This window comes from Uranotaenia lowii, chromosome 3, assembly GCF_029784155.1.
Source record: "Uranotaenia lowii strain MFRU-FL chromosome 3, ASM2978415v1, whole genome shotgun sequence".
Taxonomy (NCBI): domain Eukaryota; kingdom Metazoa; phylum Arthropoda; class Insecta; order Diptera; family Culicidae; genus Uranotaenia; species Uranotaenia lowii.
In genome coordinates, this window is record NC_073693.1 from 133,344,728 (window position 1) to 133,365,378 (window position 20,651).

At 34.4% G+C, this 20,651-nt stretch overlaps 1 protein-coding gene across 2 annotated transcripts in view; it reads left to right on the forward strand.

Annotated features, from left to right (window-relative positions):
* Window positions 1-20,651, forward strand: part of LOC129751318 (uncharacterized) — a 377,841-nt gene that overhangs the window by 147,657 nt on the left and 209,533 nt on the right. For both annotated transcript variants that reach the window (XM_055746750.1, XM_055746751.1), the window contains exon 2: window positions 3,263-3,424. In XM_055746750.1, the coding sequence (XP_055602725.1) occupies window positions 3,280-3,424 (145 nt within the window). In that variant the 5' untranslated portion in view covers window positions 3,263-3,279. The remainder of the gene's footprint in view (window positions 1-3,262; window positions 3,425-20,651) is intronic.

Consider the following 20,651-nt stretch of genomic DNA (forward strand, 5'->3'; position numbering starts at 1 on the left):
CCATTCTTATGATGAACTTTAGGTACTCATAATGAACTTGAAAGTTGAAATGTACGTTTAATGTGACACAATTCTCATGAGTGATTTATATGTACTCATACATGAACTTGAAAGTTGCTACTATTTGACTACTATGACTATTTTTAAAAAATGTTTCGTAGGCACAAGCAGGGATGTCAGTTGAATTAATTGACTTTCAGTGGCAAAAGACATACCTCAATTCAATAGCTAATAACTGTTTTGCCGAATGAGATACAAAGTTACGGTATTCGCAAGTTGTTCAGCGAAAAATATCCATAAAAGAGTTCATAAATTGGTACTTAAATCGTTACCAGGTTAGGTTCCACAAAACATTTTTCAGAACAAAATATTCAATTTTCCCATACAAACATAAAAGTTAGAATTCACTAATGTAAACTTTTTTTTCAAAAATGCCGGTATTATAGCTAGCATCTTACAAAAATTAAATCTACTAACCCATATAAGGTGTACTTTGTATGCCGCAAACGATATTCGATCTCATGAATACTCAGTTAGCTCAGAAGACTTGAACTTCTTGTAGTGAATACAGATAAAGATTACAGTAAGTGGGTGAAAGTTTATTCCAAATCGTTAGAAGAAAACACTTTCTACTAAAACATGAATAGAAACATTTTAACGTGTGGAATCTCGATGCTGTCAGTTTGAAAAAGGAATTAAAGCGTACGATGATAGTTTGAAGAAAAGAGAGAGCATATAAGTTATTCTGATAACAATTTTTTTTAAAGAAGGTAACGACTTTTAATTAGTGAAATATTGAGTCGTAGGAAATTTATAAAAGTGTCTAAAAATATAATAAAAAGTATGACACCCCTCTACGTCGGATTCAGTATGTGAACCCCAAACTTTTTGTGCAGGAACCTTTTGATGGTTTTATGAGAGAGAACCATCCTTGACCTCAAAAACCACAAATTTTATGTCAATCGGAACAACCATATTCAAAGACTAAGAAGAAACCACCTCTATTTCTTTGTAATAAATTATCACCAAGGTCACTTATTTGTAAGTTTATGAATATAATTTAAATAGATCGAATATTCTTGGAAGAAAAAAATGCAATTTAGGGGAATTCGTTATGTCCGGTGTTTCACATAACTGAAGATACCGGAGTGGGATTTTTTGTCTAGAACGCTCTTATTATAAAGTATTCAACATGCAGATACAGCAGATTACTAGATCGAAAAAGCTAATGAAAATCGTGTCAAAGATAATTTACGCTGTGCTGGTTCTTTCCACTCTTTTTCCAATTTATTCCAAAATTGGAAACAGATTTCTTACAAATATTTTCGCAAATAAAGATATTTCGATAATTTTGTTTGGTTTGTATTTTCCCACCAAACGAAATCTAAGATTGATTTCAATTCTACACCAACTGTTGTGTTACAAGAAAAATCTAGGACATGGGTTGAGTGTCTAAAAAACTCGCTCCCTCTCCGCCTTGATTGAATTAAAAAGCAATTGTGCAACTTCACTCATCACGAAATGTAAGTGGTGCGGAGCACAGCAGCTCACGAAGAAGTTACGGGATGATAACTTCTCATAAGAACCATCAATCTCCCATCAACTAAATTCACTTAACATCAAGTTAAAGCTTCATCTGCTGCTTGCCTGATACTACTAGACTAGTTAAAGTACAGCACAAATTGAGCGGGATCTCTAAAGCATGTCGTGTTCCCCAACTTCTAGAAAGCAACAGTTTGCTCTCCTGCTGTGCTCGTTTAGAAACCTACTACTAGCACTAGGACTAGGACTGTCTTGTATCCCAAACTAATTCTCATCCATGTTAAAGTTTGGCTGCCGGCGGCAACATTTACGACTAAAGTTTCTCTCACTGCCTCCTAGTTTCTTCAACTTCGGGAGGATGCTGTGCATTTGCCCAACCTTCGCCTTCTTCTCTTGAACATAGCTCTGTACTTACCCTTCTCTCTAGAAAAGTGCAATTCTCGACACAGCACTATCCCATGAAGACAACTTGTCCGAATTGAAATGAATGTCCATGAGAATGAATATTCCCTGAAGACTTTTTCACTTTTTCTCCGGCCATGTTCCTGTTCCCTTTTTCCTTACCAAGAATTGTCGAATGGGCGTCTGAGTGGGTGATCTTAGGAAAATCGAGCCAGGAACCGGTCAGTAGTTGTTGGTCTCTCTAGGTCCAGGAACAGATAAGCACCGGGGACTGGGAGTCAACACGGTGGAAAATTGAAATATTAAAACTATTAAAAGCTACTTTCTAAGGGACTGTTCTCGGCTCGGCTAGAGTCTAGCAAGTTTTGTTTCCAATGACTTTAACTATTCCTACCAGAAGCATAGAGAATAGAGCACACGAGGAGAAAACGTCTCGCAATGTCCCGACCAAGGCAGAAGATCTATAAATATAAATTACCTTTTTCTTTAATTCCTGGAATGCCGGGTTCGGTCTGGTGTTTTCTAGGGATCAGCATCCGAAGGAAAAGCTCTCGGGATGAAAATTCGTCGTGTTCACATGCTTGTCTTTTGATGCAGTGTGGAGTGAAACTTCAGGAAGCACTCCCGGAGGGGGATTTGTGAACGATTGCAGTGTTCCTGCTTACTTTTTATCCCATTTCTTACGGCGCTATAGTTGCTCTGCAACTGTATCTCCGAATGCAAAACGATACGACTTTTTAAATATGTAACTACAAACCACTAGGTATATGCCCTTGGGAACCAGGAGCGTAGTTTCCTTTAGTTTTATGGATAGTTAAATACTGAAACCGATATTTTTTAAATAAAAAAAACGAATTAAAGCTATCTTTACTGTGCGTTGTGTACACACATATGGGCACATTACCACTAAAGTATAATTTTCGTTCAGAGGAGTTCATAAGAATCCTACTTTTGTAGACGTCCTTGAAGGTATCTTTATTTTTTTTTTTGGCACCGCACTGCACTAAAACAGATGTTTACTTACCGCACACTTACACTACGTGTAAGTCCATATTATTTTTCCACATCATTTTTCTCCCGCTTTTTTTTCTTAAACATTTTTCCATATTTTCAAACTGCACCTAAAGAATCAATGAACTGAGAAAGTTTTCCTCCGTTAATGTTCTTTCGCTAAGACTTTAATCCCTACCACTTGACAGCACCTGCTCCTAGCGGGAATCAAAGTTGGCCGCATAAATTGATTTTTTTTTCATTTCAGCTCTTACAGATTTTTTCTTGGTTGCAAACTTATATGGATTCTTTTCCCTTTCTTTTGCAGATAACGCCGCCGTCAAGATGAAGATGTCAAAGTTATCGAATCAAACCAATTCGCAGGATCCACAGGCAGTGAATTCGCGGGTGTTTGTTGGGAATCTGAACACATTCCAGTGCTCTAAAACGGACGTGGAGCGGATGTTCCAGCGATATGGGCGATTAGTAGGTTAGTTGACTATTTGAAATCTGTTAGAAATTTTTTTAGTAGAGAAGCAGAAGAAATTTATTCCCTAGAACACGCATTGTTCGGGGGACTCTAGACAAGTTTTAAGTGAATCGGACAAAATTTTACATTTTTGACACGCAACAGTAACCAAAGCGCAACCGATTTTATAGAATAGACTTGCTTCAGCTAATTTAAAAACTTAGAGTCCCAAGGTCGAAAAATTCAGTCCTCCAAACTCGAACAGTAGTAATTTGCAATTCTCTGGGTTGGCTCTGTCTAAAATCAAAGTAGTTTAGACCAAGGTTTTTAGAAACACGAGGTTCTCCGACTTTCACAGTAAGTAGACGAGGAGTGAGCGGGGCGTTCATTAAGTTCATTTACAAATATAACATTATTTGCTCAGCTTTTCTGGGGTTTGTTGGTAAACAAACTCCATGAGTTCAGCAGTTGCTAAGCCAAAATGGCTGAAATGGCTGAATCAGAAATTTGATGTACGGTAACACTTCCTATATATACATACACCTTGGTTTAGACTGTGGCCAGTAATTTGTCCTCGGAAGAGGAGCGAATGCCAGAGTTGCTCGAAACGTCTGCATGTCTAGTGAATTTTGGTTTTTTATCATTACTCCCATAGACGAGGTTTCAAAAATCCAATGCAAATTTAGCAAATCTCTGTGCCGAAAATGCACTGAAAATGTACTTTGCCAAAGATCATATGATAGGAAAAGCACTTCTGGAATGAAGACTCGAACTCCCAACAAAAGTGATGCATGACCACTACATTCAAACGAAACAAGAAATACCTTTTATGGGATTTTCATCCTATTGGATAATTCATCCGGAGAATCAAACTCACTGCAACATAAAATCTTGGCTTGTCAGTCCGATATCTTATCCAGTGCGAGTCGGTTATCAGGTACTAGAATTGGGATCTGAGTCGGTTAGTGAACAAAAGTTTATTAGCATAGCTTTTTGCCACCGCCGATTACCAAATTTTTGAAGTGCAAAACATGCATGATCATCTATTCATTGTTTGATTTTCAAGAAAGAAAAATCATGACATGAAGAGCTAAACAGAAATTATGGTGATCTTTATAACACCTTTTATATAAAATTTTCGTGTAACGGTGTTAGTCTGACTTCTCCTTCGAAATGCCTAAACCGATTCTCACGAAATTATTTTTAGGTTAACGAGCTTTGATCACCGCTGATTCTTATTGGCTTTTTTGGTTGATGCTTTTCGGTGAATTTGAAATCGAATAAAACAATTCTTTTGACGTTTCGGCCTACTACCTTCAGCCATCCTCAGAAAACTATATTATAAACAATATCTTAAATGAATACAAAAATTCATCACAATATCACTGCACTTTTGCACTTACGATTTGCATCGCAGCGTGCTTCCTGAACGGCTGTCTTACTTGATTTGAGTCCAATTTGAATCGCTTCTAGCAGCTGGCGTCTATCGTTCCCTGTGTCGTCGTGATGTTGGTTGTTGTCGTCGTGTTCGGTGACGTCGTTTTTGAATCCGTCGTTTTAGTTGCGAATTGTGGCGTCTCTCTTAGTTTTTTTAATAATAGCTTTAATAATAGCTAATTATTTCAAAAATTTCAATCGAATCTTGCTTGATGTTTACTGTTCTTCCGTTTTTGAGTTTTATGTGTAGTGTTTCAGCTGTTTTTCGTTTTCCTTCATGGTTTACTCTTTCTAAAATATATGCTTTGTCGAAGTTTTTTTTTTTTTGTAGCGGCCCACCTCACTCCCCCACACCAAAAGGCTCAATTGAGCCCCCTGGTAATGGACGCTACTGTTTTCAGCATGTCTGGCAGCAATGATAATAAAAGTTAACGCGAGCAAATTTTAATCATGCTGAGAACACAAAAATTTTTGAATGTCGTGCGAGGAAATGTATTATTTAACTTAATTGACTACAATATGAATCTCAATGGAAAATAATTTCCTTTGAAGAGATTCATTATACTATATTTACTATTACACTATTTATTTTTTGCTTATTTTATCAAGTTATGTTCAATAATTTAATATAATAAAATTACAAACTACAATTTTTTTTAAAGAATAATACTATTAGAAAATAACGCTACAAATGAAGAAGAAGTAAACAAAACAAAGACTGGTTGAAGATCGACTGTTTTCAATTTTTCTTTCAAAAGCTGTATCACTTTGGTTTTGAACATGGAACGATTGGTTATATTTTTAATTCCAGTTGGTAAGGTATTTAGTATTTAGTAGGTCCAATAAACGAAATTCTTTTTTGCCCTAATGATGTTGTTGATCGGCTTCGTTGCAAGAAATCTGACTGGCGAGTGTTATGAGTTCGCAACCCCGTAGTAAAATGGAGGTTTTCAATATTTTCAATTGAGTGTAGATTATCATAGACATATATAACAGTTTGCAAATCACAGAGTTCAGATATTGGAAGAACGTTATGCGTTCTTATAGAGTATAGCTGAAGGGTAGGGAATAACAAAGGGAGATTTAAGATGTTTTTCAAGCATCTATTCTGGAGCGTTTGAAGTTTCTGTAAGTTAGACAAAGAGGCTCTTCCCCATAACATAATAAGGTAGTTCAAATGAGAGTGAATAAACGCAAAATAAAATTTTAAGAGAACATGTTGTGGAACAAAATTTCTCAGTTTCCAAAGAACACCGCAAAGAGGAGTAATTTTTTTTTCCAGGTGTTCAATTTGACGATTCCATGAAAGAGTTTCATCTAAGTAAATTCCTAAGTATTTGAAACAACTAACTCTCTCAATCGTATTACCATTCATAGTTGGGTCATTAGTACGAGGCAGTTTTTTATGTGAAGAACGAAACAACATGTATTTGGTTTTTGTATAATTAAGTGAAAGTAGGTTTGAATTGAAATATTTTGAAAGCAGTTTTAGGTCGTCTTCTATGTGCTGAATTATAATATCAGGTAAAGTTTCTGAATAAAAAATTGCTGTATCATCGGCAAATAAACGTGCTGTGCCTTTAAGTTGAAGGTTACATAAATCATTTACATATAAGAGGAAAAGTAATGGCCCGACATTACTCCCTTGTGGTACACCGATATCAATATTTCTTAATTCGCTTCTTGTATTTTCAATAGCCACAAACTGCTTGCGATCTTCTAAGTAGCTACGAAGGATATTATTTGCTGTTCCTCTTTTACCATATTTATGCAATTTGGACAATAATATGTCATGATTTAGAGTGTCGAAAGCTTTTTTGAGATCCAAAAACAATGCCCCAACAATATTTTTTGACTCTATTTTACATATGATAGAGTCCACTAATTCTGAGATGGCAATTTGAGTGCTCGAACCTGATCTAAATCCATATTGCAGTTTATAGAGTATATTGTTCTGATTTAGAAAGTCTACAATTCTGTTAACAAGAAGCTTCTCGAACACTTTACTAAAAACGCTTAAGGTCGAGATAGGACGATAGTTATTGACGTCAAGCGAATCGCCATCCTTAAAAACAGGGATAACTTTCGCAATTTTTAGACAGTTCGGGAAAACTCCTGACTCTAAAATTTGGTTAAAATACTGTGTGAGTATGTACGAGAATGTTTCATGGTTATTTTTTAGGACATTAACAGGGAAGCCATCTGGTCCATGACCCTTTTTATTTTTAAGTGAAAAAATAACTAATCGAACCTCGTTTACATTAGCGGGTCGTAAGAAGATTGTATTTTCTACCTGTGCGATTTGAGACAAATGATCATTTTCAGTGTCTATTGGAATCTCTTTAGCAAGGTTCTTTCCAATTGTGGAAAAGTGTTTGTTAAATTTCTCACAAATCTGTGTAATATTGGTTATAACACCTCTTTCATCTGTCTTTTTAGATTTACCTAAGAGCGTATTTATGTTTCTCCAGAGCTTAGAATGCGGAGAATTATTTGATAAGCGCTCGTAATAGAGCCTTTTACATTCTTGTTTTTTTGAACTCATTTTTTTATTTAAATGAATTAACATCTCTTTTAAATTGATATCATTAGGATGCTTTTTTGATCGTTTTAAATTATTATCTTTTATTTTGATGAGTGTCCAAAGGTCAAATGTCATCCACGGACAGCAATTACCATTAAGTTTTACCCTTTTATTAAGTGTTCGGGTAGAAACTTTCACAAAGCGATTGTAAGTTGATGTGATTTCTTGTAGGCCTTCATCAACACTTTCTGGTAGTTGAATACTGTTTAAATAATTCACGAATAAGCTGTTTAGTTTAGAGTTGTCAACTATCTCTTTTCTTAGAATTGTTACATTTTTATCACCTAATAAATTGAAGGATATGAGTATTTGTAAATGGTCACTAACATCAGAAAAGATTGTATCATTTTTCAATCGATCTAAGTCAATTTGCTTCGATATTACGTGATCTAGAATATTCCGAGTTGTTGGCCTAGTAGGAAAGGTGTTTGTACAAGCGTATCCAAAAGATTCTAAAATAGATCTATATTTTGCTACGGTATTTAGATTAACCAGATTCACATGAACGTTTGAATCACCTACAATAAAGCAGGAGTGATTATCAGCAACAGACGTTAGAAGAGATTCAATTTGATCACAAAACTTGTTAAACGAAAATGCAGGGGGTCTATATACGCCATGAACACAAATTACTTGACCACTTGTACAAATTTCGACACTTATTCGGTGAAAGCCATCGATAGTTATATTTTCAGTAGTTTTAAAATTCAAATTTGTTTTTATATACATAGCTAGGCCTCCATATGGTTGATCACGGCAAGAGAAAATAGATGTGTATCCCGGAATGTTGTAAATACAACAGTTATCTTTACCAAGCCAAGTTTCACAAATAACAATAACATCGATACAAACATTAAAATGATCAATAGTCTGTAATATGCAATCAAATTTATCTAAATTATTCATACTACGTACATTCCATTGCAAAATTCTAAAGGATCTTAAATCATTATTAAAACTACTTAAATTAAAATCTTCTACATTTTCGTGGTATCTATTAATTAGACTATCCATTGAATAAAATATATAAAAGTTATTAAACAGTTTTAAATTTAAGATCTTATTTTGATCGTGGATCAGCATTGTTCCTTTTTCGTTTGGGTGAAGGACTTTCATTTGGAATCGTAGATGTGTTATTTCCATGCTGAGTGACATGCATGCTCATATAACGATTCATTTCGAGTTTAGTTTTAATTATATCAGGTTTTGAATTATCTGTTTGTTTGACCAGAATGGCACCATTTCTTCCGGGCCAGATGTATTTGGCTCCAATTAAATCTTGATATTCGCGCAATTCAGTTAGAATTTCCATAGATAAGGGCATCAATTCATCCCTTATTGTGACGTTAAGCGGTTTACCATCAACTACTAATAAAGGATCTATTGAAGAAGAGGCAAGTTTCCCAAAAATTCTTTTATTACTAAAAATTTCTTCTTTTATGACTGTATCTTTTAATAAAACTTTGATCGGTGGACACTTTTCATTGGGTTTGTTCGAAGATATTAACCTAACAGCGTTTAAAATGGACTCAGTTTTAAGGTCGTAGCCAAAAGTGCCACATGTTTTGCGTACAAGGTCTTGTGTGTTTTCTCCATTTTTGTATGGCACTCCGAAGATCATGAAGTTTTCAGAAACAGCTTCCCGGTTAAATCGGTCGAGGTTTACTTCTAATTTAAGGACCTGATTAGTAAGATTTGAATGCTTAGATTTGAGGTCAGTTACTTCTTTTTCAAGAGCATCGTTTCGGAGTTTTATGTCTTTGAAATCAGTCTGAATTTTATCGAATTTCGTGGACAAAAATTCCTGCGAAGCCTCTATCGCAGTAGTTACTGATCTCATATCTGTTTTGATTGAGGTCAATTCATGTGAAACCACATTATAAACGGTCGTTTCAATTTTAGTATGGATATTTTCGATAATAGTTTCATGATCTTTCCGTAAACTTATTATTTTGGCGTAAATACATGCACAGTTGGCATCGCAAAAGTATTGCTGCGAAGATGAACGCTCTTGAAACAATATGCACAAGTTAGTATTTTATCAAGATTATTTTCAGCATTATTACACTCTATACAGATAACTTAATCATCACATTCCATGTTCGCCATCGCCATAATACAACAATTAAAAGCTAAAAAGTAACTAACTCGTTTGATGAAACGCACAACTAAAGCTAGAAATTATTAAAATTAAGAAATAAGAGACTTATAAGTTTATTTTTAACAAACGCACAACTAAAACTAAGATTAACAATACAATAAATATTAAAACGAAAAGTGTTATGAAAAGAGGAATAAAAATATAATTAAAAAAAACCCTAAGCTATCTTAAATTATATGTATGTACGGAGATGAGAACTATTTAATTAAAAGCGTTTTTTAAAAGGGTTCAATGACAAAATCGCAAATCAAATTAAATTTTAAGGACAAAGACAAACCTAAATTATGTGTGTGTACGAAGATATTATCTTCATCTTCGTAGCGTAATTAAAAGCGTTGAAATAAAAAAAATTGATTACATAATATAATAGTTAAACTTATGGTTCTGTTCTATGGCATGTTGTGTCAGCCCTGTGGCTCTGGTGTTTTGTTTGAGACTTGTTTTATGATTTTTAATCCTTTTTTCCAGAGTTTGAGATGTTTGTCCACAGTATTCTTTACCGCATTCACAAGGAATTGAATATACCACATTTGTCTGTTTTAATTTTGGAATTTGGTCTTTCGTTTTTGTGAATAAACAGATTTTAATTTTGTTGATTGGTCTCGAGGATGCAGTTATGCCATGATTTTTCAGTACTCTACTAGCTTTTTCGCTCAGTCCAGGAATGCATGTTAGTAAGACGTATTTTCCTAAATTTTCCGTAGTGATGTTGCTTAGCGAGTTGTAAATAGCATCGGCCCTCTTTTTTAAAATATTATTTTTAGAATATTCTGTGGCAATGAGAATTTGTTTTTATCAAATATTTATAATGCAAAGTTTGTCATAGCTCGTAATAATTAAATTTGTAACTATATGAATCAAATCAAAGTCATGGCATCCGATTTCATATCCATATATTTTTCACTCAGTCACCCCGAGCAGAAGAAATTGCAATCATGGAAATAGTGTATAAACCACGAAGAAATTCAATACATTCTATGGCCGTAGGAACGGGGGGGGTTTTGGGGGTTAAACCCCCCCCCCATGAGGGTCCATCAAAAGCAAGAGAGGTATTCAACTCTACACTCCAAATTTTTTATTCCTAATCAAATTTTTATCTTGACTCAGAACTGATGACAGATCCTCGAAAACTGATCCCTGGTTCAGAATTCAGCTACAGTTTTTCGAAATTTTCTCACTTATTGAAAGGAATTCATTTCTGAATAATCAATTTTAAATAGTATTTGACTCATTTTAGAGATTCTGGTTCCTTATAATCAAAATTTAAACTCTATTTGTGTTTTAATATTTTGGGCTATGTCCAGTTTAGGATTCTTGATTTTCAGTTCGAATCATCATTTAAAATTGAAATGGAAAACTGTGTTTGAAATCATCGTTTAAACATTTCCTTCGAAATTTGATTCATGATTTTCAAAACTCATACCCATTTTTGACATTTAGTTAAAATTTTTCCAAAAATAAGAAAAAAACTTGGAAATCATTCTGAGTTTTTGTTTCATATTCAGATTCGAAGTTCATGAATTTGCAAGTCAGATTAGAAATACATAATTCAAATAAAGAATAATCATTAAAATCCAAAACATCTGAATTATAATTATGGATTCATGATTGAGGGCTCTGAAACTGATTTCAATTCTTGGCTCATAATTCCAGATTAAGAAAACGTTTTCCTGTTCCTTTCCAAAAACGTATTGGAATCCCGAAACAGATTGAAAATTAAAATTTTAAATTCAGGTTTAAAATTAAGATTCAGATTCAGCTCGTTAATGAGTTCCACAATCGAAATTAAATGATGAAGAAGAATATTTCGGTAAGGAATTTAAATTGCAAGAGATGCAGGCTCATAATTCCAATTGTTGAATCTATTATAAAAATTTAACCAAAGTCAAATCGTTTGCACAATGTAGCTAATAATGAAAAAATTAAGATGAATTTGAGTTCATTTTGCAACTTTTGTCGTTTTTAAAACTTATTTTTAAAAAGCCATCCACAGGAATTAATTAGTTATGAAAGGTAATTGCTGATGAAGAATGATGTACCTTCTTTTAAAAAATTGCCGGAAAATACATATGGTTTGGCGTTTTGTAAAACATAATGAATATTGCAGTTTTTTCAAGAACAAAATTTTAACTAAAATCTTGAATTACTTATGATTGAGTTTGCCTGAAAAAGATTCGAATCGCAAAATTTTTATCCTTTACTTGATTTTTTTTTTCAAAATTGAAGCCTTTCTTTAAAAAAATACTGTAAGTTCAAATTAAATAAGCAAAATTGAGCTGGCCAGATTACCGGGTTTTACCAGGACTTGCCCGAAAAAATTTGGCCCAGCCCTGTTGCATAAATTTTGTTGAAAATCTCCTGATGTTGTCCAAGTTCATTCACATTTTTTTGGGAAATCAAATGAAAAATTTAAATTGCATCATTATTATTTTAAACTTTTTCGTCTAACAATGGAATTTTTCAAGATAGATTTATAAAAAAAACATGAACGATTTTTTGGGAGCCAGAAATATGATCCAAAATCTGATTTTGTTTTTCGATTTAAAAAAAATGATTCAATTGTTTTTTATTCTTCATTTTTGTTGAATTGTTCCTGGATTTTTGTCAATTTTTTCAGATATTGTCCAGATTTTGGTTTGAAAATTTGGAAATAGAATGGCCGAATTTCGCCAGATTTTAAATAAAATAGCCCGTATTTTCCCGGTCCGGATAAGTGCGGAAAAATTTACGGCAAGATTAAGCTAAGTTCACCAGATTTAGATGCAAATACTACGATTTCAACCATCGATGTAAGAAAGTTTCCTATTTTTTACTCAAGGATTCTTTATACAAATCCTTCAAAGATTTTAAGATGTATTTTCAAAAATTTCTATTCAACACGAAAAACTGTTTATGTAAAAGAACTTAAAAATGAATAATTAATTGTTTTCAAAGATAATATTTTTAATATTTTTTATTCATGCATTGTTTGGGCAAAAATGTCATATAAAAAAATGGTCACGAAAACCCCCCCCCCATGAGTCAGTTCTTCCTACGGCCCTGATACATTCCATCCTACAAGAAACAAATCCAAGAAAAAGTACTTTACTATAGTAAACAGAATCCAGAGAATCGTTTAAACGTAGTATCAAACGCCGCACAACTTCCAAATTTCGAACACGGACGTATCGTATTTGTTTTTTTTCCGAGGAATCCAATGAAGGCTGCTTAAGTTACCGCACGATTTGGAAAATGAAGTAATGGCTATTTTGCCCTCCATTCCCCTACAATTTTCAAATAGTTAAGAAAATGCATGTTCGGCCTTGAGCGTAAAAACATCTGTAACTCCATTATCCGAAGCCTCCGGTGGCTCAAACAGCCTTCATTGGATTCCCTGAAAAAAATCACACATGATACGTCTCATCTGGTTGAAAATTTTTAAGTCCGAAAATGCTTTTTTCTTAAATTATTAAAAATGTAGGGGAGTTGAGGTTAAGGACAGCCCTAACTCCGTTTTCCGAAGTCTGCGGTGGCTCAAACAGTCTTCATTGCATTCCTCGGAAATTAATGTAAGAGAATTGAGGGTAAAATATCCATTACTCCATTTTCCAAAGCGTGCGGTGACCTCAACAGCCTTCATTGGATTATTCGAAAAATCACACAATATACGAACCATTTGGTTCAAAATTTGGAAGTTCGAACATGATTGTTCTTAAAAAATTGAAAATATAGTGGAATTAAGGGTAAAACAGGCAATACTCCATTTTCCGAAGCGTGCGGTGACTCAAACAGCCTTCATTTGATTTCTCTAAAAAAAATGGAACAAGATAGGTCTATATTGGTTCAAAATTTCCATGTCTAAATAAGTTTTTTTCTGGATTGTTTACAACATATAGAGGAATTAGGGGTTATAAAAGCACTATAACTGCATTCGTAAGCTTGTGCGGCGTTTGAAACTACGTTTAATCGATTCGATGGACATTTTGTCAAAAGGAAAGATCTTTTTCATGGATTTGTTTCGTGTAGGAGGAAAGATATTGAATTTCTTCGCGGTTTATACACTTTTTTCCCCATTGTTCGTGGTGTCCTTAACGGCACCCCGATGATTTGCGTCTGCTGCTGCTTATTGAGCTAGACCAGAGTGCCTCCAGTAGGGTGGGTGCATATTGAGGAAAAGTAGGCAAGGGGTACCAAAAGTTTCTCATTGGTGGGGGGTGGAGATCGTAGGCATGGTAGGCGAACAATTCGCTGTCAAAAAGCGCACCTTTTTGACAGCGAATTGTTCGCCTACCATGCCTACGATTACGATTGCCTGTCACAAGATGGACGATTCCGTGCATTGGTATAAGGGGGCATCCATAAATTACGTAACGCTCCTAGGGGGGGGAGGGAGTAAGCTCTAGCGTTACAAATTGTGACATAGGGGAGGGGGGGAGGTATGCTCATCGTTACGTAACGATTTTTTTCCTAAAAAATTTCAGTTTAACCGCAGCTTTTTTGATATCATGCAATTTTTGCTGAATGATAAGCAAACCAAAATCAGCTTAAAATTTGTAAGCTTTAACAAGATTGAAACTGGTTTGTAACCATTCCTATTCAAAGATTTTAAGATAAACTAAACGTGTATTGGATATCCGTGAAATAACCGTTGGAAAACCGAATATTAGGTACATTTACCCCCAAGAACTCAATCCAATCTTTAGAATGAAATTTTACTATTTTTTCTCAATTGATTCGGATTATTCCGACGAATATTATGAAGTGGCGTATATTTTGCATAACAAATTATGCTGCTTGAAAAAAATAAAGTAAACAAGGTAGATCACCAGTTAACAAGCACAAAGCAACTCGTAATAAGACAATTAATTTATTTTATCAGAGAGATAATACCTCCATTTAAAGAACGTTTAAAAAATTATGTCATATTTTTTTTATTCGAAAATCAGTGTTTAAAATCATGGGAAGACGGGGGGGGGTCATACTAAGCGTTACGTAATTTTCATAGGGGGGTATGACGAAACGTTACGATTTGTGACGTACGGGGGGGAGGGGGTCAAAAAAGTGCATTTTTGCGTTACGTAATTTATGGATGCCGCCTAAGAACACACCTGAAGCTTTACTCGCCTTGAGCTAGACCCTGATTAATGTGATCATCTAGATAAATTTTGGAATCTAAAACCACTGCTTTCGAATCCTTCTGGTTATATGTCAGTGGATCTTCTGTAAGTTTATACTTAGTCGAAGACCCCTCTGGTGTGGTTTTCATCCTTCTTGAATGGCATTGGAAGCTGTAATTGGCCTCAATCTTTTCCTCGTAGGTATTTGTATTCCTTCGATAAACTCGAGGAACTTCCTCCGCTATTGTTTCTAACAGTTGTACAATAATCTCGTCCTGCTCTTTCATGATTATCCTCAACCTTGCTTTCTCCTGCTCAAATGTTTCTGTCATTTTCCGAGTCTGCTCTTGTAGTAGAAAGTTATTTAGATATTCAAAGAAACGCAAACCGTAATGTCGAATCCGCCGGTAATTTCGTCTTCATAAAGCACACTGCTTCTGATACCAAGCATCTGTACTTTCCAATGGTCGCGAAACAACTGGCTCTTCTTTGCACACTCTGAAATTTTTTGCACGCTTCTGTGTACACGATAAATTTGCAAACCTTATTATATGTTGTATTATAAACTGTTTGAACATAAATGTGTTTTCATTCATCGCTAAATTTTTCTATTATTTCATCTATCCTCTACACGTAAATCTTCAAATTAATTTAGAGAATAGCTGAATCATGTAACCCTTAAAATGAAAGCTTTAGTAAAAAAATGACATGAAAACCAATAAGGGTTGCGATCATCAAAACCTCACATATGATTCAAGGAGTTAACAAAAAGGATGTAAAATATATGCAATGATCAAAACTGTGCTCATCATAAAATAAAAAAAAAAAAAAGAACCAAAACAAAATAGCTTATGAGAAACTTGAAATGAATAATAGTAGCAAATGAAACGAAAATGATAAATATATTTAAGATTGCTAAAAATATTGTAATCCTAGAACTTAATCTTAAAATTAGATTAAAAAGAAAACAAAAACTGTACCACCAGCAATGTAAATATGAGAGTAAAATGTCAACGATTTGATTTGAAACTAATCTGTAAGCTACGTGCAAAATATTTCTTTCACAATAAATTTTGATTAAATTATAAAACTGGATACTAAATTTATGAAATGTTGCTTTGAACTAGATCAACGAGAGAGAATTGATAAAAAAAATTAAGGTAAATGAATCAATCATAAGAAAAGCCTTGTATTACAGGGCTCCATATTCCATAGAGTATTTCTTGAAATCAACGGCAAATATTTTTTTTTATATTTTTAAATTAAATATCATATTAATTTCTTCATTTTCTTCGTAAAAAGTTTCTCGATCAAATGAATAGTTTTGAATACACACTTTTGTAACTGCCCGGATTCTTAATGATCATAGCTTTAATCCAAAAAACTGCCGTCCAGTTAATTTACTTTTTTTTTATCTTTGTTAGAACAATTTATTCAGTAGCTTACTACTGCAGATATTTCCAGTATGAAACATATGTATAATAAGTGTTGGTGCTTAGTTTTAAGAAAGTGTTATATTCCAGAAAATAACAGGACACAGCGAAAAATGCGAAACATTTCTAGACTTCCACAAAAAAAGCTTTAGAATATTCTCAGGTCGAAATTTTGCAGCTAAAAGGTTTCCTTCTACTTAAATATTTGATGTCTTTCTTAATTTAAAATTGATTTTTTTTATGCTAGTGTGATTTTTATCAAGAAAAAGAAAAAAAACTTTAACAAAGTTATTGACAATGATTTGAGTAGTATCTGGAATAAATTATGTTTGTGTCACATCAGACGAGAGAAAATAGGATCGTACGAATGGACTGAGCGAGTGTTCCGTTTGGGTGTCTAGGAGTTCCGAGTCAATATGGTACACGCAGAAATGAGTAAAAACTAAAATTTTCTCGAGATAGAACAAAATCTTACAAGGATTTCCGGCGGAAGACGTAGGTTACCATGCAAAAATTACAAGAGTATGTATGAATGCTGTATAAAATGTTAACTTGTGTGCGTGAGTCCTCTTGATCTTCACCACCTGGTTATCTAGACAGGTAGGCCCCGAGTATTATTAGAATTACTTATGATTTTTTAGAACAAGTTTGTGTGAGAGCAATTTGAAAGATTCGTTGGACATTTAAGTGAAAAGTGTGAGCATGTCATTCTGTATTCCAAATTAAGACAGTGGTTCAGCGTTTACGGAGTTCGCGAAATGGAAAGCCGAAAGAAAGAGGCCCGGCGAGGTTACCACAATTATTTCTCCCACACCTTACCAATAGACCAAATCGTCAGATAAACAAGTCAACATGTAGCTCTATAATTCAGTTTACTTCATCGAGTTGAATTTGCTGCTAGATTCTTAGGCAGAAAACGCTCATCGTGCCCCGATTAATGGTGTTATACTGCCCCAGGGCAGGGGTGGATCTCATTTTTTTTTTGTACGGGATTTTCATCCTCTGGGATGATTCATCCTCAGAAGTTCTCATTTTGCCTTTTTGTAAAAAAAAATTAGAATGCATTTTTAATCGTTTTTTTTTACTTTTTCAAGTAACCGCCAGTTGGGAAATAGATTTTTTTAGTATCTGAACACAAAACAATAATGTAACTCAGATATTATTGCTGTTTTCAATGGATTAGTAATCGTCCTCCTTAACATGGTCATTATGCCCTTATCTCCCATACGTGATGATAATGCTTCTAAATAAATTCTATCTGCTCATTTTCACCATCTTTCATTTCTTTTTACTATCTATCAGTCTAGAAAAGTTTCATAATCTCAGGATATTCTTACTCATAACATCATCAGTTTTCACCGATAAAACCAATGAATTATCTTATAAAATAGGTTCAACTAAATTTTTTTTGAAACTTTTTCCGTGTTTTTCTGAGGTAAAGATTTCTGATTATTCTTTCATTGTGAATGCGAATGTGAAGCGTAGCTGAACATACGCAATATGTCACTCATTTGAAAGATTATAAAGGATCTTCTACACTTTATTGCAATTTCCATTTCGAAAACTAGCAATTTTCATTTGCCTTAACTAGGTTACATAATTTACTGCAACGTCAAGTTGCAGGAAATCTACCAATCCCCTCTGCAATGAACGACTACGAAGTCCTTCATTGTCGACAGTCAGGCCCGCAGTCCTAGCTGAGAAGTTCTACGCTAAAAAAAAGTGATAGACGTAGAAGGTGTAATTAAAAACATGCAATAAAGTTCTCCCCCAGCTCGTGTTTTTTTTGCGCCCGAGTCAGGAAAATAGACTGCCGACATTCCTTCGAATGAGGTGAAAAATCAGAACATCCACCGAAATGGGTGGCATGCAGCCATCGTGAGTAGTCCAGGTGTCCGTCGATCTAGCTTGTCCTAGCTAGTCTACGGCAGAAGTTGGAGGGTGCCACCGGAGTTTTATCTGATGTTGTCGTTCACAATGCAGCTAGAAAACACCGGGAAAAACTTTTGCGTCCGTTGCCCTGCTGCATCAGAGTTTCCACAACCCTGTCCCGTTGCAACTCTCCAGGAAACTTTTCGAAGCTGATATGTGAATCTCACTCGCTCTTCTCTGCGCTGGAGAGGTGTGAAATATAAGAAACTAAGTATGAAACCATATAGGAAAAGTTGCACATTGGAATGAAAAGCTCTAGCAGTTTTTTTTTATTTTGTTTTATTGGAGGACCCTGCCATTTGTGCCTTAAAAATGCTCATCAAATGATCATCATCATTTCAGCTTATTAATGAGAGTAATTTGAATGCATGGTTTCCGAAACATGATCGAGTGAAGAAGTGTTTCGATTTTAAATTTTGGACACAACGAGCGCCATCTATAAAGTATATCACGAACCAAACTTTATCCGGATCAAGGTAACTTTTTATAACGTTTCCTGTTTCCTTTGAAATTACTCAAAAATTTGAATTTGGTAGTAGTCATGACAAATTTGTCCTCCTTTAGGTCAAAACTAAATAATACAACTTCTTAGTATATTTGCAATTCATCGTGTCAATAATTCTGAAACATTGGCTGAATTGCAGCTTCAACAGATTGTAAGCCTCTTCAACAACTAGCCATCAAATTTTTCAATTTTCTCTTTGTTAATCTCCGGAACATACAGGCGAGACTTGTCAATCCCAGACAACCAGAAGTCGTATTCTGTTTTACAGATTATATCGTATAGAATGTTATTTAAACTCATTTTCGTATAACTGTACTTACAATGTGCGACCCATGCATATTCTTTATCGTATTCAGATGCATAGCTTGATTTTATTGCGACAAGAAGAGAGACTCGTATTTATGTACATATGAACTCGACCTTTGTGTACGACAATTCGCAAAAAATCTGTGAAACGACCGATATACCCCAGACAACCAGAAGACGTATTTTATTTTACAGATTATATCGTATACAATGTAATTTAAACTCATTTTCGTAGATCTGCACCTACAATGTGCGGCCCATGCATTTCTTTATCGTATTTGAATACATTGCATGATTTTATTACGACAATACAATCCAAATAAAAAAATTGTGTGCTAATGTACCTATACGGACTCCAAAATAATGCGTTTATACTGGTTTTGCTGCATTATATACGATATGTTTACACGTATATTTGTGTTCCAAATTCGAAATACCCACCAAATGGTTGTCTGGGACGATGATCAGCCATGATTGGCAGATTTTGTCGAGCTTTGCATAAAATTATTAGAAATTATGATTTTTTTAACCTGAAATTCGATTCATATTATCATAACAACCAGGTGTTAGATCTTAGCAGAAAGAAAATAAGCTCGCAACTTTGCTTGCCACTTGGAGATATATGCTATAAAATCGTATATAACTGCATTGATTCGTAATAATGTGCATGCAATCGTATACCTATGCAAATTAATTCGCATGACAATAACTTCATGAACGTTGCAAAAAATCAGCAATCAGGCAAATAATAAATTTGTACGATATAAACTTGAATATGACAGCAAACAGGCATTTCTTTGAAATAATCTTATTTTTTTTTATTTTTGGGGATGATAAACCAATTGGTTTAAAGTAAAAAAAAAATAATAATCGTATTTTTACTCAACTGACGGAAAATGAGAGCCCTGCACTCAAGTCGCAAAAGACGACCAAATAAGTCGTCAAACTTTCCATATTGTTACGAAAAATGTCGTATATTACAACCTCAATCATCTATATGATGATGTAAATTGTCATAGTATATTGCAAAAAGAATCAGGGTAGTCGAATGATGCGCATGACAGGTTTTGCAAATCGTAATTTAATACAATTCAAATCAAGAATATGTTTGATAATGTACCTATATGGCCTCCAAAATTATACGTATATACTGGTTTTGCTACATTATATACTATATGTTACACGTATATTTGCACGTATATTTGCGTTGCAAATTCGAAATACCCACCAAATGGTTGTCTGGGATGGAAAGTTTTTAGCTAGAAACCTGCCAGGTGCCCCCCCCCAAATTGTTCGTTTTGCTGTCCATTGCGTAATTGTTTTCTAAATTTCTCCCTGCTAGCAGTCCAAATATTTTGCGCAAAATTTGACCACCTTATTTTGTCTATTAACGGAAGGACAGCTTTCTTACCTTGTAAAAGTTAAGTCAGGTCTGTTTATAAGTCAGCTAGACGACCCAGTCAGAAAAAAATATTTTGTTTTTCACTTACCATATTGAAATTTTTGAATTGCACTTGATGAAATCACTCACATTTTTTAACTTCATAGAATCAATCATCTTCATTTTCATTCATCTTTTAGCTCACTGCTAAATCCTGTAGGACTTCTTAAACGATATACGAAATGATCTTTGGTCGAATAGTTTATTTCCAGCTGTTTTTGGGCCTCCCACTGGGACTTTGCTGGATTTTTTGCGATCTGGCCCAAAAAAAATTGTCGATGCGCTTCTGTAACAGGCGCTATCTGAAAAGATACTAGACAGAACGTCACCGAATATCTGCGCGTGTACATTAC